Genomic DNA, 24,811 nt, shown 5'->3' with positions numbered 1-24,811 from the left:
GCATATAAACAGACAGATCTACATACACTAATCTAAAGGGAAGAGAGTTAAAAAAAGGGTAAAATAATGAAATAAATATGCGCACATGTAGAACATACCCAATTTAAATTCTGACAAATTGGGTACTGCTAGGTTTGAATATCTGCCAATTTAACAATATCCATACCTGGACTTGCAATTTGTTTAAAAACTTGCCTATATTAGTTGATTAATGCTAATTACAGTATGTCTCTTCAAATCTCTCTTTGCAAAATAGATTAATTAAATAAGATTAAAATCAGAGATCATTTAATTAAGTGATAAAACATATGAGATATGAATAAAATAGGATTACCAGCCAGCCTAATTTATTTTGTATCCTCATTCATACAGTGCAAATAAAAACTATTCACCCCACCCCACCCCGGAAGTTTTCATGTTTCACTGTTTTACAACATTGAATCACAGTGGATTTAATATGGCTTTTTTTTGACAGTGATCAACAGAAAAAGACACTTTTCTATCAAAGTGTAAACAGATCTCTACAAAGTGATCTAAATTAATTACAAATTAAAACACAAAATAACTGCCTGCATAAGTATTCACCCCCTTCAAGTCAGCATCTAGCAGATGAACTTCTGGCAGCAATTATAGCCTTGAGTTTGTGTGGATGGGTCTCCATCAGCTTTGCACATCTGGAAATTGCAATTTTTCCCCATTCTTCTTTACAAAATTGCTCAAGCTCTGTCAGACTGCATTGAGATCGTCCAGCCACAAATTCCCCATTGGATTGAGGTCTGGACTCTGACATGGCCACTCCAGGACATTAACTTTGTTGTTTTTAAGCCACTCTTGTGTAGCTTTGGCATCATGCTTGGGGTCATTGTCTTAATGGAAAACAAATTTTCTCCCAAGTCACAGTACTCTTGAAGACTGTATCAGGTTTTCCTCCAAGTTTTCCCTGTATTTTGCTGCATTCATTTTACTCTCTACCTTCACAAGCCTTCCATAGCCTGCTGCAGTGTATCACCCTCAAAGCATGATGCAGCCACCACCATGCTTCATGGTAGGAATGTTGTGTTTTTGTTGATAGGCGGTGTTTGGCTTATGCCAAATGTAGTTTTTAGTCTGATGGCCAAAAAGCTCAATTTTAGTTTCATCAGACCCCAGAACCTTCTTCCAGCTGACTTCAGAGTCTCCCATGTGCCTTCTGGCAAACTCTAGCCGAGATTTCATGTCAGCTTTTTCAACAGTGGCTTTCTCTTTGCCACTTTCCCACAAAGCTGCGACTGCTGAAGCACCCGAGCAACAGTTGTTGTATGTGCAGTCTTTCCTATTTCAGCCACTGAAGCTTCTAAATCCAGGTTGTCACAGGTCTTGGCGGCCTCCCTCACTAGTCCCCTTTTTGCACGGTCACTCAGTTTTTGAGGAATGCCTGCACCAGGCAAATTTACAGCTGTGCTTTCCATTTCTTGGTGACCAACTTAACTGTACTCCAAGGGATACTCAGTGACTTGGAATTTTCTTGTATCCATCTCCTGGCCTGTGCTTTTCGATAACCTTTTTGCAGAATTGCTTGGAGTGTTCTTTTGTCTTCATGGTTCAGTTTTTGCCAGGACACTGATTCACCAGCATTTGGATTTTTCAGATACAGGTGTATTTTTACTACAATCAATTGAAACACCTTGACTGCACACCTGCTTATATATAGCTAGAGCACCTTAACTAATTATGTGACTCCTGAAACTAATTAGCTGCACCAGTGATGACTTGGTGTGTCATATTAAGGAGGGTGAATACTTATGCAATCAATTATTTTGTGTTTTATATTTGTAATTAATTTAGATCACTTTGTAGAGATCTGTTTTCATTTTGACATGAAAGAGTCTTCTTCTGTTAATTAGTGTCAAAAAAATTAAATCCACTGTGATTCAATGTTATAAAACATGAAAACTTCCAAGAGGGTGAATACCTTTTATAGTCGATGTATTTCAGATATTTCCTTTTATATTTCAGTAATAGTATCACAATAACAATGTTACTAGGGGCTACCTTTAATTCTGCAGAATGAAGATGAATACTGAATGGCCATGTTAAAAAGGAATCAGTTCCTGGTGACTGCTGATAATGAAAGAGTTTAAAAATAAGGCTGTTCTAATTCACTCTCAGCATACTCACCTACATTTAAGCTTGGCTTGCCTCGAAGAAGCAATTTTAAACATTCCACTTTATCCAACATGCAACAGTAATGTATAGCGGTGTTTCCTTTAGTGGTCTGTTTGTCCAGATTGCCACTGTATACACAAAAACGTAAATTATTTTTGTTGACATGAACTATATTGAAACATTACAAATGATTAATTTACCCATTTTATTACCATACTGTATATATTGAGATGGAAGGGTGAGTTGCAATTGATTCTGGTTCCCTTTTTGTTAAACCCTTCCGATAAGACAATAGTCAATAGACAATAGGTGCAGGAATAGGCCATTCGACCCTTCGAGCCAGCACCGCCATTCACTGTGATCATAGCTGATCATCCACAATCAGTATCCAGTTCCTGCCTTAGCCCCATAACCTTTGATTCCACTATCTTTAAGAGCTCTATCCATCTCTTTCTTGAAAACATTCAGAGAATTGGCCTCCACTGCCTTCTGGGGCAGAGCATTCCACATATCCACCACTCTCTGGGTAAAAAAGTTTTTCCTCAACTCCGTTCTAAATGGCCTACCCCTTATCCTTAAACTGTGGCCTCTGGTTCTGGACTCACCCATCAGCAGGAACATGCTTCCTGCCTCCAACGTGTCCAATCCCTTAATAATCTTATATGTTTCAATCAGATCCCCTCTCATCCTTGTAAATTCCAGTGTATACAAGCCCATTTGCCAACAAGATGGTGGCATTTGATTGTAGCGGCTTCTATTGGGTCAACCAAAGGTGTTATTGTCCTTTTTAAACATATTTTTCTATGATCACATGACCCTGCCAGACACCAAGAACTTAAAGTACTGCAGGTCTACTGCCAACAGTGAGTTTCTCATTGGTGAAGAAACTGAAGGAACTGGACTTGGTGCGGATTGTGATTCTGCCTGCAACAGAGAGACGTCGATATAGGAAGGAGGTGTGCAGTTTAACAGTGAGTGATCACCTTCATCGCTTTTCTGATGATCACAAAACCCCTTTAGACATTGTTAATGTGGAATGCTGCAAGCCCAATTCACTGCTTTATTGGCAGACAGCAGGGCAGCTGTGTGTCTTCAGTTGTAGTGAGGTCCAGGCTTTAAGCCGCGGTGTTTTCTGTTCACAACCAACCAGGAGAGAAGTGCCAGAGTTGGTGCACTCCACCAGAGGTATCCAAGCAGGAGTCAAAGCTGCTCCCCGGTTTTTGCTCAGCAGAAGACCAGCCGTACTGCGTTCAAGTGTAGATTTCTGAAACATTCGTGGACTATATTTTGTTTGTGACTGTATTTTACTGATATCTTATATGTGCTATACGTGCTTTGTGCTCTATGTGTCTATTTGTACTGTGTTTTGTACTTTGGCCCCGAAGTAACACTGTTTGGTTTGAATGTATTCATGGGTATTCATGTATGATTGAATGACAATTAAACTTTAACACTGGACTAAAGTACTCCTCCTCTTCACGTCTATCTTCCCTTGTTGAGTGGATGACCATCATATGATCCATTATTGAACAAGATGCTGAATGTTGTTTTATACCTAGCCATCTAATCTCTCCCTTTCCCAGTGTAAAGTACCCTCCTGCTTCAAAACATCCACTATTGTCCCTGTATCAAAAAAGACCAAGGTAACATGTCTGAACGTCTGGCATCCTGTTGCACTCACCTCAGTAATAAGCAAATGCTTTGAGAGGCAGATCATGAACTACATCTGCAGCCTGCTACCAAAAGACGGAGAAGAGGGATGCTTATGAGAATGCTGTTCTTGGACTACAGTTCAGCATTCAACACCATAATTCCCTCCAGGCTCGACATGAAGCTCAGAGACCTCGGTCTTCACCCTACCTCATGCAGCTGGATCCTGCAGTTCCTGTCAGATCGTGGCAGGTGGTAAGAGTGGGCTCCCTAACTTCTGACCCTCAACACAGGAGTCCCCCAGGGCTGTGTCCTAAGCCCCCTATTTTACTCTTTGTATACCCATGACACAGTGGTGTCAAGAAATCAACTTCTTCCTCAATGTCGCAAAAAAAAAAAGGAGCTGGTTGTGGACTACAGGAGGAATGGAGACAGGCTCACCACCATTGATATCTATGGATCTGAGGCTGAGAGGGTGAACAGCTTCAAGTTCCTCAGTATACACATCACCGAGGATCTCACTTGGTCTGTACATACTGGCTATGTGGTGAAAAAAGCACAACAGCGCCTCTTTCACCTCAGATGGCTGAAGAAGTTCAGCATGAGTCCCCAAATCCTAAGGGCTTTCTACAGGGGCACAACTGAGAGCATCTTGACTGGCTGCATCACTGCCTGGTATAGGAACCATACTTCCCTCAATCGCAGGACTCTGCAGAGAGTGGTGCAGACAACCCAGCGCATCTGTAGATGTGAACTTCCCACTATTCAGGACATTTACAGAGACAGGGACATAAGAAGGGCCCGAAGGATTACTGGAGACCTGAGTTAACCCAACCACAAACTGTTCCATCTGGGAAACGGTACCGCAGCATTAAAGCCAGGACCAACAGAGTCTGGGACAGCTTCTTCCACCGGCCATCAGACTAATTAATTCACACTGATACAGTTGTATTTCTAAGCTCTATTGACTGTTCTCTTGTATATCTTACTGCACATACTATTTATTACAAATTACTATAATTTGCACATTGCACATTCAGACAGAGATGTAAAGAGTTCTACTCACATATGTGAAGGATGTAAGAAGTCAATAAAGTTACGTTCACAGTATGTAACCTGTTTTATGCTGTTAAATTTAGAAAATTGTAAGGAAATTCATATCAACTAACTCATCCAGGTATCATAAGTGAGTACCTGCATGCCTCTCTACTGAACCAATAGACTTACCAACAAATTGTACATAAAGCATGAGTGCAAGATGTAAAAAAACGCTCCAATTTGCAGCAAAATTATCACTAACTGCCACTATAACAATAATGAACAGACAACCGGCATTAGTAGCGGACCAATCAATTCACAGAGGGAGACAGAACTTTGAATGGGTCAGGTAGAAGAGTTTAAAAAAGGAGCGTTTTGCGGGGCTTGGCGCCTTACCAATCGATTCGTGATTCACTAGCAGGAGGAAACGAAAGTAAAGCAGGGTCAAAGCGGAGCGGCCATTGTTTGAGTGGACCAGTGTAGGAGAGGGAACCTGTGGCTTTAGCTCAAGAGGCTTCGGTAGGGAGGCACAGGTAAGTAGCAGATAAGGCTTTTGTAGTGGTGGAATAAAAAGTCACTAATTTACAGCAAATTAAATAAAGCAGGGATGATGCAGGATCAGGTGATGTGCTGTAGCTGCCTGATGTGGGAGCTGGTGGACCCCATTGTGGTTCCTGGTGACGACATCTGCAGCAAGTGTTGGCTGCTCGAGGAACTTGGGCTCAAAGCTGATGACCTGGAATCTGAGCTTCAAACACTGCGGCACTTTGTTGGGTTGGGGGGCGGGGGGAGGTTACCTGGATTCTTTGTTTTAAGGAGGTAGTCACACCCATTAGATTAGTTGCCTCAAATTTAGTCTGTGGTCAGGGACAAAAGGGTGTGACTGCGAGTGAGGCGGGTAGTGGTACCCAAGAAAGTGCTGGGGGAGCTTGTCTAACAGGTCTGAGATTCTTGCTGCCTGTGTGGATGACAGTGGGGGCGATAGGAAGGATGAACAATCTAACTGCGGTACCGTAGTTCAGAAATCAATTCAAGAGAGGGGGAGAGAAGAGAAATGTAGTGATAATTGGGGCTAGTATAGTCAGGGGAATAAACAGAGTTCTCTGTTGCAAGGATAGAGCGTCCTAAAGGCTATGCAGCCTGCATGGTGCCTAGGTTCAGAACATCTTATCTGATCTGGAGTGGAGGGGAAAGAACCAGTTGTTGTGGTCCATGTAGGTACCAACAACATAGGTAGAATGAGGAACGAGGTTCTGCTGAGGGAATTTGAGTAACTAGGGACTAAATTAAAAATCAGAAGCAAAAAGGTGGTAATCTCTGAACTACATGCAAATTGGCAAAGGCTCAAGAAGATTAGAGAGTTAAATGCATGGCGAAGGGATTGGTGTGGGAGAAATGGGTTTGAATTCATGGCAAATTGGCACCAGTACTATTGAAGGAGGGAGCTGTACCAATGGGACGGGCTCCACCTGAGCCGTGATGGGAGGTGGATCCTTGCAAATCGCATAACCAGAGCTGTGGATAGGGCTTTAAACTAAATAGTAGGGAGGTGGGTTCAACAGACAGGACAAGTATGGATAAAGTAAAAGAGATAGGTGTGGATAAAGAAAAAGCAGAAGATAAAAAAGAGAAAAGTAAGAGTGGAGTGAAGAAAAGTTAGGTGCAAAAGAAAAAAAAAATCACAAGATTTTAAATGCACAATGAGTGCAAGGGCATTTTATCTGAATACCTGTAGTATTCGAAATAAGGTCCGTGAATCTACGGCACAAATCAGTACAAAGGGGTATGATTTAGTGGCTATTACAGAAATGTGGTTTCAGAGTGAAGAGGACTGGAAACTAAATATCCAAGCATATCAGGTAATATGGAAGCATAGGCCGGAAGGTAAGGGAGGTGGGGTAGCTCTCTTAATTAAGGATGAGATCAGGGTGATAGTGAGAGACGATATACGATCTAAGGAGCAGATTGTTGAATCCATCTGGGCAGAGATTAGGAATGGTAAAGGGGAAAAAATTACTGGTAGGAGTTGTCCACTGCAGTTTGCCTATCGCCACCAAAGGTCAACGGCAGACGCAATCTCAGTGGCTCTCCACACGGCTTTAGACCACCACTTGGACAACACAAACACCACTCTGCTCCGTCTAGCAGAATTAGTCCTTCCTCTTAATAATTTCTTTTTTGGCTCCTCCCACTTCCTCCAAACTAAAGGTGTAGCTATGGGCACCCGTATGGGTCCTAGCTATGCCTGCCTTTTTGTTGGCTTTGTGGAACAATCTATGTTCCGAACCTATTCTGGTATCTGTCCCCCACTTTTCCTTCACTACATCAACGACTGCATTGGCGCTGCTTCCTGCACACAAGCTGAGCTCGTTGACTTTATTAACTCTGCCTCCAACTTTCACCCTGCCCTCAAGTTTACCTGGTCCATTTCCGACACTTCCCTCCCCTTTCTAGATCTTTCTGTCTCTATTTCTGGAGACAGCTTATCCACTGATGTCTACTATAAGCCTACTGACTCTCCCAGCTATCTGGACTATTCCTCTTCTCACCCTGTCTCTTGCAAAAATTCTCGCAATTCCTCTGTCTCGGCTGCATCTGCTCTCAGGATGAGGCTTTTCATTCCAGGGCGAAGGAGATGTCCTCCTTTTTTAAAGAAAAGGGCTTCCCTTCCTCCACTATCAACTCTGCTCTCAAACACATCTCCCCCACTTCACGCACATCTGCTCTCACTCCATCCTCTCGCCACCCCACTAGGAATAGGGTTCCCCTGGTCCTCACCTACCACCCCACCAGCCTCCGGGTCCAACATATTATTCTCTGTAACTTCCGCCACCTCCAATGGGATCCCACCACTAAGCACATCTTTCCCTCCCCCCACCTCTGCTTGCCGCAGGGATCGCTCCCTATGCGACTCCCTTATCCATTCGTTCCCCCCCCCCCCCCCCATCTCTCCCCACTGATCTCCCTCCTGGCACTTATCCTTGTAAGCGGAACAAGTGCTACACATGCCCTTACACTTCCTCCCTTACCACCATTCAGGGCCCCAGACAGTCCTTCCAGGTGAGGCAACACTTCACCTGTGAGTTGGCTGGGGTGATATACTGCGTCCGGTGCTCCCGATGTGGCTTTCTATATAGTGGCGAGACCCAACGCAGACTGGGAGACCGTTTTGCTAAACACCTACGCTCTGTCTGCCAGAGTAAGCAGGATCTTCCAGTGGCCACACATTTTAATTCCACATCCTATTCCCATTCTGACATGTCTATCCATGGCCTCCTCTACTGTAAAGATGAAGCCACACTCAGGTTGGAGGAACAACACGTTATATTCCGTCTGGGTAGCCTCCAACCTGATGGCATGAACACTGACTTCTCAAACTCCCGCTAATGCCCCACCTCCCCCTCATACCCCATCTGTTATTTATTTATATACGCACATTCTTTCTCTCACTCTCCTTTTTCTCCCTCTGACTATACCCCTTGCCCATCCTCTGGGTTCCCCCCCACCACCTTTTTCCTTCTCCCTGGGCCTCCTGTCCCATGATCCTCTCATATCCCTTTTGCCTATCACCTGTCCAGCTCTTGGCTCCATCCCTCCCCCTCCTGTCTTCTCCTATCATTTTGGATCTCCCCCTCCCCCTCCCACTTTCAAATCTCTTACTCACTCTTCCTTCAGTTAGTCCTGACGAAGGGTCTCGGCCCGATACGTCGACTGTACCTCTTCCTAGAGATGCTGCCTGGCCTGCTGCGTTCACCAGCAACTTTGATGTGTGTTGCACAAACACAGGATGCTGTTCATCAACTATAGCTCAGAATTTAACACCATCATTCCTACAAACCTGATTGAGAAGTTGCCAAACCGGGGCCTCTGTACCTCCCTCTGCAATTGGATTCTTGACTTCCTAACTGGAAAACCACAATCTGTGCGGATTGGTGATAATATATCCTCCTTGGGTGTGTGCTTAACCCACTGCTCTATTCTCTATATACACATAACTGTGTGGTTAGGCATAGCTTAAATACCAGCTATAAATTTGCTGATGATACAACCATTGTTGGTAGAATCTCAAGTGGTGACGAGAGGGCGTACAGGAGTGAGATATGCCAATCAGTGGAATGGTGCCACAGCAACAACCTGGCACTCAATGTCAGTAAGACGAAAGAGCTTATTGTGGACTTCAAGAAGGGTAAGACAAAGGAACACATACCAATCCTCATAAAGGGATCAGAAGCGGAGAGAGTGAGCAGCTTCAAATTCCTTGGGCGGAGGGTCAAGTTCTCTGAGGATCTAACCTAGTCCCAACATATTGATGTAGTTATAAAAAAGGCAAGACAGTGGCTATACTTTATTAGGGGTTTGAAGAGATTTGGCATGTCAACAAATACACTCAAAAACCTCTATAGTTGAACCATGGAGAGCATTCTGATAGACTGCATTACTGTCTGGTATGGAGGGGCAACTGCACAGGACTGAAAGATGTTGCAGAAGGTTGTAAATCTAGTCAGCTCCATCTTGGGTACTAGCCCACAAAGTACCCAGGACATCTTTAGGGAGTGGTTTCTCAGAAAGGCAACGTCCATTATTAAAGACCTCCAGCACCCTTTTCTCACTGTTACCCTCAGGTAGGAGGTACAGAAGCCTGAAGGCACACACTTATCGATTCAGGAACAGCTTTTTCCCCTCTGCCATTCGATTCCTAAATGGACATTGAATCCTTGGACACTACCTTACTTTTTTTTGAATATACAGTATTTCTGTTTTTGCAGGTTTTAAAAATCTATTCAATATATGTAATTGATTTACTTGTTTATTTATTATTATTTTTATTTTACTTTTTTTTTCTCTGCTAGATTATGTATTGCATTGAATTGCTGCTGCTAAGTTAATAAAGTTCACATGCCGGTGATAATAAACCTAATTCTGATTCTGAATAATAACATTACAGTGGCACAGGCAATAAACAGAGAAATACCTGAGGCATGTAAGAATGGAACAGCAGTTATCATGGGGGATTTTAACTTGCACTTAGATCAGGTGAATCAAGTCAGTCAAGGCAGTCTTGAGGAGAACTTCACAGAATGCATCCGTGATGGCTTTCTTGAACAACATGTTACTAAACCTACAAGGGATTGTGCTATCTTTGATCTGGTCCAAGAGACAGGTAAGATTAGTGATCCTGGAAAGAGTGATCACAGTATGATTGAGTTTCTCCTACAAATGGAGGGTGCAATACTTTGAAAGAAAACCAGTGCATTATGTCTAAAAATGGAGCTTACAATGGGATGAGGGAGGATTTGGCTAGTGTAGACTGGGAACAGAGGATATATCATGGGATGGTTGAGGAAGAGTGGAAGACTTTCAAAGAGATTTTTCACTGTGTTCAACAAAAGTATATTCTAGTTAAAAGCAAAGACAGTTAATGGTGGGGAGAACCAGCCTTGGATAACTAAGTAAATAAAAGAAGGCATCAAACTAAAAGCTCGTGCCTACAAAGTTGCCAAGAGTAGTGGGAAACTGAAAGATTGGGAAGACTTTAAAAAGCAACAAAGAACCACAAAGTGAGCAATGAAGAAAGTGACAGATTATGAAAATAAACTAGCACAAAATATAAAAACAGTTAGTAAAAGTTTTTATCATTATATAAAGTGGAAAAGGGTGGCTAAAGTGAACGTAGGTCCCTCAGAGGATGAGAAGGGGGAATTGATATTGGGTAGTGAGGAAATGGCAGAGGCTTTGAATGGCTATTTTGTGTTGGTCTTCATGGTGGAGGACATGTATAACATGTCAAAGAGAGATGCTATGAATGCGATAGGAGGTGAGGAGCTCGATACAATAGCTATCACTAAAGAGGTAGTGCTGTGCAAACTTGTGGGCCTGAAGACAGATAATTCCTGGTCCTGATGGAATGCATCCCAGGCTACTAAAAGAAATGGCAGAAGTAGAGGCTTTGGTGATAATTTACCAAAATCTGGGCAAATCCCAGCGGACTGGAAGACAACAAATGTCACGGCACTGTTCAAGGAAGGACGTAGGCAAAAGGCAGGTAACTATAGGCCAGGTAGTTGAACATCTATAGTTGGGAAAATGCTTGAAGTTATCATTAAAGAAGAAATAGCTAGAAAGAAATGAATCCATCCGGCAGACGTAGCATGGATTCAGCAAAGGCAGGTCCTGTTTGACAAACTTACTGAAGTTCTTTGAGGATATAAGAAGCGCAGTGGATAGAGGGGAAACAGATGGATGTTATTGACTTGGATTTCCAGAAGGCATTCGATAAGGTGCCCCATAAAATACTTATAAGACCATAAGACAAAGGAGCAGAAGTCGGCCATTCGGCCCATTGAGTCTGCTCTGCCATTTTATCATGAGCTGATCCATTCTCCAATTTAGTCCCACTCCCCGGCTTTCCCACCATAACCTTTGATGCCCTGGCTACTCAGATACCTATCAATCTCTGCCTTAAATACACCCAATGACTTGGCCTCCACTGCTGCCCGTGGCAACAAATTCCATAGATTAACCACCCTCTGACTAAAAAAATTTCTTCGCATTTCTGTTCTGAATGGGCGCCCTTCAATCCTTAAGTCATGCCCTCTCGTACTAGACTCCCCCATCATTGGAAACAACTTTACCACATCCACTCTGTCCATGCCTTTCTACATTCGAAATGTTTCTATGAGGTCTTCCCTCATTCTTCTAAACTCCAAGGAATACAGTCCAAGAGCGAACAAACGTTCCTCATATGTTAACCCTCTCATTCCCGGAATCATTCTAGTGAATCTTCTCTGTACCCTCTTTAACGTCAGCACATCCTTTCTTAAATAAGGAGACCAAAACTGCCCTCAGTACTCCAAGTGAGGTCTCACCAGCTCCTCATAGAGCCTCAACATCACATCCCTGCTCCTATACTCTACTCCTCCAGAAATGAATGCCAACATTGCATTCGCCTTCTTCACTACTGACTCAACCTGGAGGTTAACTTTAAGGGTATCCTGTACGAGGACTCCCAAGTCCCATTGCATCTCAGAACTTTGAATTCTTTCCCCATTTAAATAATAGTCTGCCCGTTTATTTCTTCTGCCAAAGTGCATAACCATACACTTTCCAACATTGTACTTCATTTGCCACTTCTCTGCCCATTCTTCCAATCTATCCAAATCTCTCTGCAGACTCTCCGTTTCCTCAGCACTACTGGCCCCTCCACCTATCTTCGTATCATCAGCAAACTTAGCCATAGAGCCGTCTATTCCATAATCCAAATCGTTGATGTACAATGTAAAAAGAAGCGGCCCCACACGGACCCCTGTGGAACACCACTGGTAACCAGCAGCCAACCAGAATAGGATCCCTTTATTCCCACTCTCTGTTTCCTGCCAATCAGCCAACGCTCTATCCATGTAACTTTCCCGTAATTCCATGGGCTCTTATCTTGTTAAGAAGCCTCATGTGTGGCACCTTGTCAAAGGCCTTCTGAAAATCCAAATATACAACATCCACTGCATCTCCCTTGTTTAGCCTACTGGTATGCATAAGTTAAGGATGCATTGAGTTGGGGGTGTTGTATTAGCATGGATAGACTATTGGTTTACTAATAGGATGAGGAGAAACTGCTTCTCCCAAAGAATGGTGAATCTGTGGAATCCTCTGCCCAATGAAGCAGTGGAGGCTACCTCAGTAAATATATTTAAGACAAGGTTGGATAGCTTTTTGCATAGTAGGGGAATTAATGGTTATGGGGAAAAGGCGGGTAGGTGGAGGTGAGTCCATGGCCAGATCAGCCATGATCTTATTGAATGGCGGAGCAGGCTCAACAGGGCAGATGGCCGATTCCTGCTCCTATTTCTTATGTAACAGTAAATACTGCCATTATCTGGACACAAAATGCATAGTGGTGCTTAAAAGTATCAACAGATTATGAATAGTGAAGCATATACAGAAAATCAAATATTAAAAGTTTAGGAAAAAATCTGCAAGATATTTACATTGGAAAGTTAAAGCTGGGAACGTAATCAGGACTGAAGTTTGTTATTTTCATTGAGACAGCTATGCAAACCTATTTGACCTGGACTGTGTTATCAGGCACCAATTATAATAATTCTTCTTATATTAGCCTTTATCACACTGCAAAGACAAAAATACTTGCAATTCCTCTGTTAACCTAACAATCCTAAACAGAGGAAAAACCATAATTTTAATTTATAGATAAAATTAAATATACACTTTTAAAACATTAACGCCAGGAGTGATTGAGCTTCACAGTACTTAATAGATACTGTAAAGTGTAGTCGATACTTAAAAGTTGACAATTCTTAGCAAATAGATATATAACTGAGTGATGAAGAATCTATAGGATTATGGCCACTCAAATTAAATAGTTAAATCTTGTTAAATCAAGTTAAATCTTGAAAGAAAAGGCAAAGAATAGTGACAAATCTCAGTACTAGCAGAAGCCAGGAAAGAACGAGAATTGAAGGGTTAATGAAAATTAAGTATGACTTAATGCACAAAAACATGAACATATTTATTTATGCTTTTACAAGTATGCAAAAAGAGTAGCAAAGGTAAATTTTGAAGCTTTATATAGGGGAATTTATAATGATGGCTAAACAAATAATTTATATCTTCATAAGCAAAGACACTGAAATACCAGAAAATCACTGGAATAAGAGAGTTTAAAATAATGTACTCCATTACAGATGAACTGAAATCCAACAAAACCACTGAATCTGATTTATTCTAGCCTGCAAAGATATCAAATGTATTGGCTGTGATCTTGCAAAACAGAAATCTCTCAACAGATGAGAAAACAGCAAAGGGAGAGAGAGAGGGAAAGAGAGGGAGAGAGAGAGAGAGGGAGAGACAGAGAGAGAGAGGGGTGAGAGAGAGTGAGGGGGAGAGAGAGAGTGAGGGGGAGAGAGAGAGAGGGAGAGAGGGGGAGGGAGGGAGGGAGAGAGAGAGTGCAGTCTAACATTTTAATATTGAGCAGTAACAGAACATTTAGAAAATGATAATGCAATTATGCAGAGCCAATATATTTAGTCTGAAAAGAAAATCAGATTATGCTGGAAGATTCGGTAGCAAATTGGACAATGGGAAATCCCTGGAAATGCTAGATTTGGGTTTCTAAAAGAAGTTTGATCAGACGCCATGTAAAATGTTGCTCATCAAAGGTAATATCTTAACCTGAATAGAGGACAATCAACTGAGAGCAAACAAAGAGAAGAGAGGAATAAGTCATTTCCAAGCTGGCAAGCTATCACTTGTTGGATGCATTTGTTGGATTGGGCTGTAGAACTGATAATCTTTTAAAGATTAACTTTTATTTGTCACATGTACCTTGAAACATACAGTGAAATGTCTTGTCTTGTGTTACTGTCCAACAGTCTGAGGATGTGCTGGGGGCTGACTGCAGGTGTCATTACGCTTCTGGCACCGACATAGTATGCCTACAATTTACTAACCTGGCGGACATTGCTATGTGGGAGGAAACTGGAGCACCTGGTGGAAACCCATATGGTCACGTGGAGAATGTACAAACTGCTTATGCTTCCTTTAATGGAAATTCAGTAGACTCTAGTTAATTAGGGCACTTTGGGTCGAGTACATTTCAGTGGTTTCCCCAATTAGTTGCTGTTTCATGGAAATAGTTAAAAAGGTATATAAAAGGACAAACTACTGATTAACAGAGCAACAAATTATTTAAATGAAATATTGAACAAATTAGAACACTACCAATACTACTACAATATTATAAAACTTTGTATTAGTTCCTAATACAATTTCCTCCGGGGAAAAATGATATTGTATCTGTTAAATAGGGGCAGTGGACAATTCTGATTTGATGGAGAATGGACATGAAAGCACAGAGGAACATCTGGAGAAATTTCTGAAACGCCTGTTCGCTGCTGTCGTTACTGTGTGGACGGGAATCTTTCAGAGGGTAGGCCTCAAAATCCCTGGCCTTGCCTGCTTTTGGCGACCGAGAAGGAGGTCGAATCGTTCGGACAGAGATGGCGCTCAGTACTCAGTGTTGGAGAGCTGATCAGAGCTTGAAGTTTTCGGATGACTCAGAGTCGGATTGTGGTCGGCATGGCAGGGAGAGTTTTTCTTCCTTCTCCCGTCTGCGTGAGATGTGGGACATTTGAGAAACTTTGAACTTTACCGTGCTCACGGACTTCTTCATCAAGTTATGGTATTGTTACACTGTTTGTAACTATATATTATAATTATGTGGTTTTGTCAGTTTTTTCAGTCTTAGTCTGTCCTGTGTTTTGTGATATCACACCGGAAGAAATAATGTATCATTTCTTAATGCATGCATTACTAAATGACAATAAAAGAGGACTACGTGTCTTCATAATCATATTAGTTATCGATGGAGGAATTCATCCAGTGTATGCTGCCATATTCTTTTGATTGACTCTAAATTAACAAAATCAGTGCAGATAATGGATAATCTTCAATTTCATTGTAATATTTAAGTTGATTGTTGATACCTTCAAACTCTTTGTAGTTCCTAACTTGCTGAAGTAGTAAAATCATTCCATTATCATTCCCAGCCATTTCTGGCATCTCCAATCCTGACTGCTTGAAACCACAATGATCTAAACAATTCTGAATTGTTTTACTGCATATTTCTTGCAAAGTCTCAATGACAAGCTTTACTGCCTGGACTGCTTTTTGAATTGGCCTCCGTAGGCTCAAATGGATAACAAAACACAAGCACATGCAACCCACTCTATTTAAAAGTTGTTCGCTCTAAGCACAGTGTAGTGTCTAACGGAAACACAACTTCAAGTGACTTACACTAGTTAGAAACTATTAAGCAACAGTCTCTAGTCCCAATAAGTGGCCCAGATAAACAAGGGAATCCCAGCTACAGGTGCAAGAAAACTTTTCTGAACCCTTTGCAATTACCTGTTTTTCTGCATTAACTACTCATAAAATGTAGTCTGATCTTCATCTAAGTCAAAGGCTGTCCAGGCCCTGGGGCAGCAAAGCAGCGCCAAACCATGATGCTCCTTCCACCATGCTTCACAGTTAGGATGAGGTTTTAGTGTTGATGTGAAGTGCCCTTTTCCCTCCAAACATAGCATTTCTGCCAAAAATTTCAACTTCTCTCACCTGACAACAGACTATTATCCCAGAAGCATTGTGGAACATCCAGGTGATCTTTTGCAAACTTGAGACGTGTAGCAATGTTTTTGTGGAAAGCAGTTATTTCCTTTGTGGTTTCCTTCCATGAACACCATTCTTGTTTTTCTTACAGTGGACACATGAACAGAGACTTCTAGATTTAGATGAAGATCAGACCACACTTATGCATAACTAATGCAGAAAACCAGGTAATTACAAAGGGTTCACAAACATTTTCTTGCAACTGCATTTTCTAGATTAGCTTTTGTGCTTTAAGAGTTGTCCCAAATAAGCAGCGGTCCAGATCAACCAACTGTAACTAAATTTAACCACTGAATGATTTCCTACCTGTTCTGAACAAGAAAGTCAACTAGGTGGAGAGAAGTCCGGTCAGCAGTTCGTACTGCTAAATGAAGCACTGTTTCTCCTGGTTCCTAAGTGAAAATAAAGGTTCATATTAGTAGTGTGATCTTCAAGATACTAATGGCCCCATTGACAACAGGCTCCAGACTCCAACACATAGAGTTAACAACAGAAATCTCAAAGTTGCTATTAGCAACAAATTTTTCCTTAACAGGCTATGACATTTTATAGACTTCTTCTCAGGGAAATTAATGAAGAGGTTCAGTTTTTTATATATAAAAAAATTGCAAAATCAATAAAAACAATGCTGCAATTTTCAATGGCATATTAGTTGTAATTACTACCTTGCAAATCCTCTTTTCTTACTAATCTTATGTAAGTGGATTGTATTCGTAAGTGGATTGATAAATATTTGAAAGTATGAATTTTAAATAAAATGCTTTTGAGCCTTCAATTATTATGTAGTAAAATGTAGGATTAAAGCCACAGCAAATTAATACATTCATACTTTTAATACATTAAACACATATGTATTCTGTCTGGGTAGCCTACAACCTGACGGTATGAACGTTGATTTCTCAAACTTCTGGTAATGCCCCCCCACTCTCCGCTTCACCATTCCTCATTCCCTCTCTCATCTTATTTCCTCACCTGACCATCACTTCCCTCTGGTGCTCTTCCCCCTTTCTTCCTTCCATGGCCTTCTATCCTCTCGTATCAGATTTCCTCTTCTCCAGCCCTATATCTCTTTCACCAATCAACTTCCCAGCTCTTTACTTCATCCCTCCCCCCACTCCTGGTTTCAGCTAGTATTTCTTCCTCCCCTCCCCACACCTTCCAACTCTGAGTCCTCATCTTTTTTTCTCCAGTCCTAATGAAGGGCCTCAGCCCAAACATCGACTATATCCTTTTCCTTGGATGCTGCTAGGCCTGCTGAATTCCTCCAGCATTTTGTTTGTGAGGTTTTCCATGAAAAAGGCTTCCTTCCTACGTATAGTCAGATTATTGTATGTGTAGCACGCTGTAAGGTTTCACTGTTAAGGCTAATGTAATGGCTTCTATGTAATGCTCCACTGTTAAGGAAATGGTTTCTCTGTAGCAGCAATGTTTGGGTTATGGCTAGAGATAATGGGGCTTTGAAATGCAGTGGTTAGCCAATGACGAAATGTTGTTCTTTCTTGTGTGTCTGGAAGCCGGGTTTTTCGCGGTCTTTTGCCGGGGAGAGAAGAGGGAGGAAGACGTGTGTGGGAGGAGTTGGGAGACGACCGGGTGGAGTGGACTGGGAGTGAGGGTCCGAAGGTTGGCGATGCTCGGAGGTCGATGGTTGATGAATAGCCGTATCAGTGAGCTCCAACGTGCACTTTTGACTTTTTTCTCTTAAAATGGGCCCTTTTTCTTTCTATTTGCTTTACTAACCTTTTATTCAGATTAAGATTTATAAAGTTCAATCATTTAATTCCATATGGTGTACCGTCAGATATCTTGCGTTGCGCATTTGTAACCGGGCAACACATCACATTGCAGCCACCTAAACGAGATTTCTCAGTTTGGTGGGGCCAGAAGTTGTCTTCCCCTAGACGACTGTGTGCTGGCCAAGCTGGAGGGTTACATATGTGTAATGCTCTGGTATTCACTGCTAAATTTGTTGGGTATTTCATGTAATGGTTTTTCTGTAGAAGCAGTGGATGAGTGGCAGTACTCTGATAATATGAAAAGACAGCGGCTGGTAGAGAGCCTGAGAGGTCCGGCTACTGAAGTAGTGAGATCCAAAAAGACCCAGAACCCTTTGGCAACTTCTGTGGGCTACACGTGCTAGGAAACGTTTTTGGTGCAATGGGAAACCCAATGGAGCTTATGACAGGGTTTCAGAACATGTTTCAGGAGAAGGAAGAGAAACTTTCCACCTAGAGAAACAGTTCGAGAGACAGCTGAGTTGTTTGCGGCGTAGAGGGGCCATTCGAACGGCTGAGGTGAATCAGTTAAGATTGAGCCAACTGGCGAAAGGTGCACAGTCAGAGGAAATGATCGCTTGGGGTCTCTGAATGTATTGTAAGACGTGCCCCTCTCTCCTCCCTCAATAAGGGAGGAGGAGAATGCAATTGAGGAGTGAGAGGTCCCAGTCAGGAGGGTACAGTCCTCGGTACCCCACAACCAGGGATGTTAAAGGGGTTTGTGCCAGATTTGAGAACTGAGGTGTTCTGGTTATCAGTAGGTGGGGCCACAAAGCATGACAAAGCCAACAGGGAGTCAGACCCTCTGAAGGGACATACTAAGCAGAGGGCTGCTGTTGAATGGGATCCCGTGAAGGGGGGGGGGTGTCAACCAGTATTGTCTGTTACACTGTGGTGAAGAGGGACACTTCAGGTAGGAGTGTGAAGGACGGGGAAAGCTTCGGAAAGTGAGCTGCTGGGTACTTAAGCAGAAGAAGATGTCACAAAATTTAGGAGAGTCCCAGTGAGGGAAAGGCCTGGCATCCAGTGGGGAACATATTCTAATCAAAATTCCAAGGAACACACTAAAGCAAAAAACACTATTCTTGAAGGCTTAGTGGGGCCAACTCCAGTGTATCACTGCAGATCGAGTATTTATGCTACGGCCAAACTTGACACAGGGCTTTCAGGTTACTCTGCTGTACCATTCATTTTACAACCGGTATTTGACGCATCTACCATTGACACCACTCGGTGTGCTAGAGATCTGGGCACTTAGTACAGATGACTATCCGTATGATGGTTATTTGACATTGAAGTTGAAGTTTTCAGAGGCAGACGTGGGAGTAGCTGAGGTCTTTGATACATTAGTGTCGTTTGTCCAGACCTGGTCAAGAAGGGTGAAGCTTCAGTTCTTGTGGGGATAAATACTCCCATTGTGAGGAGGCTAGTGGGAGCCTGCAAGGAGAAAGTTGGAGACAGCTTTCTGAAAACATTGTCCATTCACCCTGTGCTCTGAGCTGCTTTTGAGGAAGTGCATAGCTGTACTAGTTTGGATAATGAACAAGGGACTGTGTGTTTGGGGAAGTGGTGAGAGTGACGGGAAACCACAAATTTTCTGGAATATCTGATGCAGAGGCCTTCTTGGTGGATGTTCCGGAAGACCACGAAGAGGAGTCATGCTTACCTGCTGGGGTACTGGTGAGGCCCAAACTGCAGAAGCCCTCGGTTGTACAGGTGAACCAGATGACAGTGAGTGTCAGGAACACCTCGGTGAGGGAGGTCACTCTTGTGGGGGCGGGGGGGGCAATGCCAATGATGCGCCTTTCTCGGGTGACGGTAATGTCTAGTGTTCCTGTGAGACAAGTCAGGGAGAAACTCTCTCCAGGAAAGGGAAAGTTGACAGCCAAGTCATTCAACTTTGGTGACTCCCCGATACTTGGGAGGTTGGAAGAAGAGATTGATAAAGAAGACATTGAAGCTGGAAGATGTCTTTTCTACTGACGAGTTTTGATGTGGGTTGTTCCAAGAGCACTCGCCACACTACCCGGGTGACAAAGGACACCTTGTTCAGAGAAAGATTGCAGCAACTGGTGCCTGCACAGGTGAAAGATGTTCAGCAGCAACTGCGGAAGCTGGGATCATTACTGAGTCCAGGAGCTCCTATGCGTCTCCAATAGCGGTGGCCAAGAAGCAGAAAGGGAAGGTATGTATGTATGTGGACCATCAGACTCTGAACCAGTGTACAGTCCCCAACCAGTACACGGGTCGAGGACGCGTTGCCCTGCCTGAGTGGAGCGAAATGGTTCAATGTGCTGGACCTGAAGAGTGGGTATTAACAGATACCCACTAGTATGTCTGTCAAGTCTGCATTCATATGTCCACTTGGATTCTTCCAGTTTGAAAGGATGCCCCAGGGCTTATCAGGAACCCTGGGTTCTTTCCAGCATGTCTTGGAGAAAACCGTGGGGCTATGAACTTCCTTGAGGCGTTGGTGTACCTGGATGATCTCATAGTGTTTAGGTCCACCTTGGAAGAACACGAAGCAAGGCTACTGAAGGTGTTAGGTCGCCTGAAAGGTGAAGGGTTAAAACTTTCCCTGGCCAGTTCTGCAAGACGTCTGTCAACTATGTTGGGCACAGTCTTACGGATGCTGCAGCTACAGATCCAGACAAGATAGAGGTGGTGATCACATGGTCAAGGCTCCAGTCAGTAAAAGGCCTACGCTCATTCCTTGGACTCTGTGGGTACTATCAGAGGTTCGTGAAGAGCTACTCTAAAGTGAGTCACCCTTTGAATCAGCTTCTTGGAGAAGTAAGGGAGGATGAAAGGAGAGGATGATAAAGATTATCTTAGCCCTTCAGAGGCTTTTGGAGGAGATGGGATACAAAATGTGAAGAGGTCTTTCAAGTTGCTGATGGAGCTGCTGATGAAAGTGCCTGTGCTAGCTTCTGCAGACCCATGGTTGCCGTATGTATTGCATACAGATGCCAGCAGAGAGGGCTTGGGGGTGTTCTGCATCAGGATCAGGGCACAGGGTTGAGACCTGTCGTGTTTGTCAGCCAGAGTCTGTCACTCTCTGAGCGAAACTCCCTCATGCACAAATTGGAGTTCCTGGTATTGAAATGGGCTGTGGTGGGTAAGCTAAGTGACCATCTATACGGTGCCAAGTTTGAGGTGAGGACGGACAACAATACATTAACTTATATCCCGACCTTAGCAAAATTGGATGCTATGGGCCATCGGTGGTTGGCGGCGTTACCTGCCTATGACTTCAGCCTAAAGTACCGGCTGGGAAGTAAGTACATTGATGCAGATGCGTTGTTCCAATGTGCTCATGAAAGGCTGGACAGGGTCAGAGCGTGGGAAAGAATTCCTGTACCTGGAGTCAAAGCAATGTGCCAGTTTTCCATCATGGGGAAGTCAGAAGCAAGGGAAGGACAGAATGGAGCGGTGGATCATTTGGAAGCTTCTGGTTGTGCTATTCCACAAGCTTACCGCAACCTGACCGCTCTGAATACAAAGCAGTTGCCCAAGTTGAGTCCCGGGAAAGTGGCCGCTGCTCAGCAAGATGACCCTTATATAGGTACCGTTCGGTTAGCAGTTATGAAAGGGACATGCCCCAAGTGGACAAGATGAAACACTCTGTGGTGTCTCTACTACTGAGAGAATGGCCCAGATTGGAGTTGAGGAGCCAGATTCTATACCGGGTCACGTCTCCTCCAGACTGGCCTCGGGGTTCTTAGCTGGTTCTGCCGGAGAAGTATCAGAGGATTACGTTGAAGTTGCTTCATGATGATTCAGGTCATTTGGGGGTTGACAAGACCTATGGATTGGTCCGAGATTGGTTGTACTGGCACCAAATGAAGCCGGAGGACAAAGAGTCTGTAAGTCATGCATTCGATGTATATGGAGGAAGATACTGCCTACACTGGCAGCTCCCTTGTCCCACTTGCAGTGTGGGGCCACTTGATCTGGTGTGTATGGATTTCCTATCAATAGAGTCTGATTCCAGCAACACGGCAAATGTCTTGGTTATTATTGATTACTACACCAGATATGTGCAAGCCTTCCTTATCAAGGATCAGAGGGCGTCCACCATGGCCATGTTATGGGAAAAGTATTTTGTTCATTATGGCCTCCCCAGGCAGATACATAGCGATCAGGGACGGGATTTCAAGAGTAGGTTCATACATGAGTTACTGAGCATGTTTGGAGTTGAGGACTATGCCTTATCACCTGCAGGGCGATCCCATGCCAGAGAGGTTCAGCCTTACATTGATAGACATGCTCAGAACTTTGGAAATCAGCAAAAGTCAACATATTGGACATCTGGTCCACTACAATAACTGTACACAGAATGAAGCTACTGAGTACTTGTCCCATTGCCTGATGTGTGGGCGTTAAGCCAGGTTGCCTGTTGATCTCTGTTTTGGGACTGGTGGGAAAGATTTGGCACAGAAGACTTATCTGAATTATGTGTCTGACCTGAGAAGGGAACTGCATACGGCTTATGAACGAGCTGAGGTCTCTTCTACCAAGCAAATTCAAGGCAATAAGAGGAGATATGATCAAAAGGTTAGGTTCTCCCTACTGATGCCTAAAGACTGAGTCCTCATAAAGATTTTGGGGCTACCTGGGAAGCATAAGTTAGCTGACCGCTGGCCAGCTACGCCCTAGGTAGTGGAGTCAGTTGCCAAACTTACCAGTTTTCCGGGTGAAACCAGAAGATTCTCCACTGGAACCACCTTCTACCTCTGGGACAAGAGGTACGTGTTGACCCTGAGCCTGACCTGGACCTTACATCTAGTAAGAGGATTCTGCGGCGGACATGGAAGAACCAAAGGACAAGCAGTGGAAAGACCAGTCTGGACTTAACCACTGAATGTGACATGGACTCAGAGGAGGAGGAAGTAGGGGTGTGGCATATGCCGCCCTTTGCAAACTCCCCAATAAATGATGAATAGATTCCCTACCCTTCTCAAGTTGAGGCGAGTGAAATGGGGGAAACTAGCAGTGGCAGGAAGGTTTGCAGTTAGACAATGATGGGAGACCGGACTCTAAAGTAACTGGGCATGAAGCCGAGCTCAGCCAAGTGACCAGGGGACCTGAGTTGTCAGGAGGCACGAGTAATGGACAGGCAGGGACCTCACCATGTAGACAGGAAACAACCCTGGTAATGTCTGAAACTGAAAAAGTAGATGATGGAGTAAGGAGGTCTCAGAGTAAGGAAACCCCCAGACAGACCGGCCTATGTCGCACCGGGGAACAGAGTGAGGCACCTATCCCCTTGGTGAGATATGTCACTGCCATTTGAATTGACTTTATTTCTGACATCCTTCACGTACATAAAGAGTAAAGATCTTTATTTTACGTCTCCATCTGAATGTGCAATGTGCAATTTATAGTTATTTTTAATAAATAGTATATACAGTAAGCTATCCCTGGATTTACACCTGGATCCGAGATCTTGGCATCACGAAATTCCTTTGAAAATGTGTGTTATTCATGAAGGGGTGATAAATCATCTCAAAGTCATGAGGAGATGACTATTTTTGGTGGGGGGAGAGTGTAATGCCCTGGTAAAGGTTTTACTGCTAACTTTGTAGAATACTTCATGTAATAGTCTTTCTGTAGAAGTAATGTTTGGGAAGTGAGCCATCCAATCGGGGACAAGAGGAATCCTGCAGATGCTGGAAATTCAAGCAACACACATCAAAGTTGCTGGCGAACGCAGCAGGCCAGGCAGCATCTCTAGGAAGAGGTACAGTCGACGTTTCAGGCCGAGACCCTTCGTCAGGACGAATGAAGGGTCCTGACAGAGGGTCTCGGCCTGAAACGTCGACTGTACCTCTTCCTAGAGATGCTGCCTGGTCTGCTGCGTTCGCCAGCAACTTTGATGTGTGTTGCATCCAATTGGGGGATTTTTTTTTCCTGTGATTGACACCAATGTGAGCTTGGGTCCTTGTTTGGCTGGGAAAAATGAGGAAGGTGCAGGACATGCGTATTCAAAAACTGAAGAAATACTCAAATGGCAAAATAGTACAACGGTGGCTGACAAGGAAAGTCAAAGCTATTGCAAAAGCTAAAGAAAGGGCAAATATTAAAGCAAAAATTAGTGGGAAGGTAGAGGATTGGGAAGTTTTTAAAAATCTAGAGAGCAAGTAAAAAAAACATTAGAAAGGAAAAGATGAAATATGAAAGCAAGCTAGCAAATAATATCAAAGTGGTTAGTAAAAGTTTTATCAAGTATTTTAAAAATAAAAGAGAAATGAGAGTGGATATAGGACCATGAGAAAATGAGGCAGGAGAAATAATAACGGGGACAAGGAGATGGTTGATGAACTAAATGAGTATTTTGCATCAGTCTTCACTGTGGAAGAAGACACTAGCAGTATGCCTGACGTTGTAGTGTGTGAAGGAAGAGAAGTGGGTGTAGCTACTGTTACAAGAGAGAAGATGCTCAAAAAGCTGAAGGTCTTAAAGGTACAATAATCACCCGGACCAGATGAACTGCACCCTAGGGTTCTGAAAGAGGTAGCGTTAGAGATTGTGGTGGCATTAGAAATGAACTTTAAAAAATTATTGGACTCTGGCATGGTGCCAGAGGACTGGAAAATTACAAATGTTACTCCACTCTTTAAGAAAGGAGGAAGGCAGCAGAAAGGAAATTATAGACCAGTTAGCCTGACCTCAGAGGCTAGGAAGATGTTAGAGTCCATTGTTAAGGATGAGATGATGGAGTACTTGGCGACACAGGACAAGATAGGACAAAGACAGCATGGTTTCCTTCAGGGAAAATCCTGCCTGACGAAACTGTTGGAATTCTTTGAGGATACTACAAGTAGGATAGATGAAGGGGATGCAGTGAATGTGGTATATCTGGACTTTCAGAAGGCCTTTGACAAGGTGCCACACATAAGGCTGCTTACCAAGTTAAGAGCCCATGGTATTACAGTAAAGTTACTAACATGGTCAGAGCACTGGCTGATTGGTAGGAGGCAGCGAGTGGGAATAAAAGGATCCTTTTCTGGTTGGCTGCTAGCGAC

At 43.3% G+C, this 24,811-nt stretch overlaps 1 protein-coding gene across 3 annotated transcripts in view; it reads right to left on the bottom strand.

Annotated features, from left to right (window-relative positions):
- Positions 1-24,811, bottom strand: part of LOC140202842 (arf-GAP with SH3 domain, ANK repeat and PH domain-containing protein 1-like) — a 531,099-nt gene that overhangs the window by 82,298 nt on the left and 423,990 nt on the right. For all 3 annotated transcript variants that reach the window (XM_072268282.1, XM_072268281.1, XM_072268284.1), the window contains 2 exons: positions 16,318-16,403; positions 2,158-2,273 (listed from right to left, as the gene is read on the bottom strand). In XM_072268282.1, coding sequence (XP_072124383.1) covers positions 2,158-2,273; positions 16,318-16,403 — 202 coding nt within the window. The remainder of the gene's footprint in view (positions 1-2,157; positions 2,274-16,317; positions 16,404-24,811) is intronic.

Source organism: Mobula birostris, chromosome 9, assembly GCF_030028105.1.
Source record: "Mobula birostris isolate sMobBir1 chromosome 9, sMobBir1.hap1, whole genome shotgun sequence".
Classification (NCBI taxonomy): Eukaryota; Metazoa; Chordata; class Chondrichthyes; order Myliobatiformes; family Myliobatidae; genus Mobula; species Mobula birostris.
This window is presented reverse-complemented; position numbering and strand designations above follow the sequence as displayed.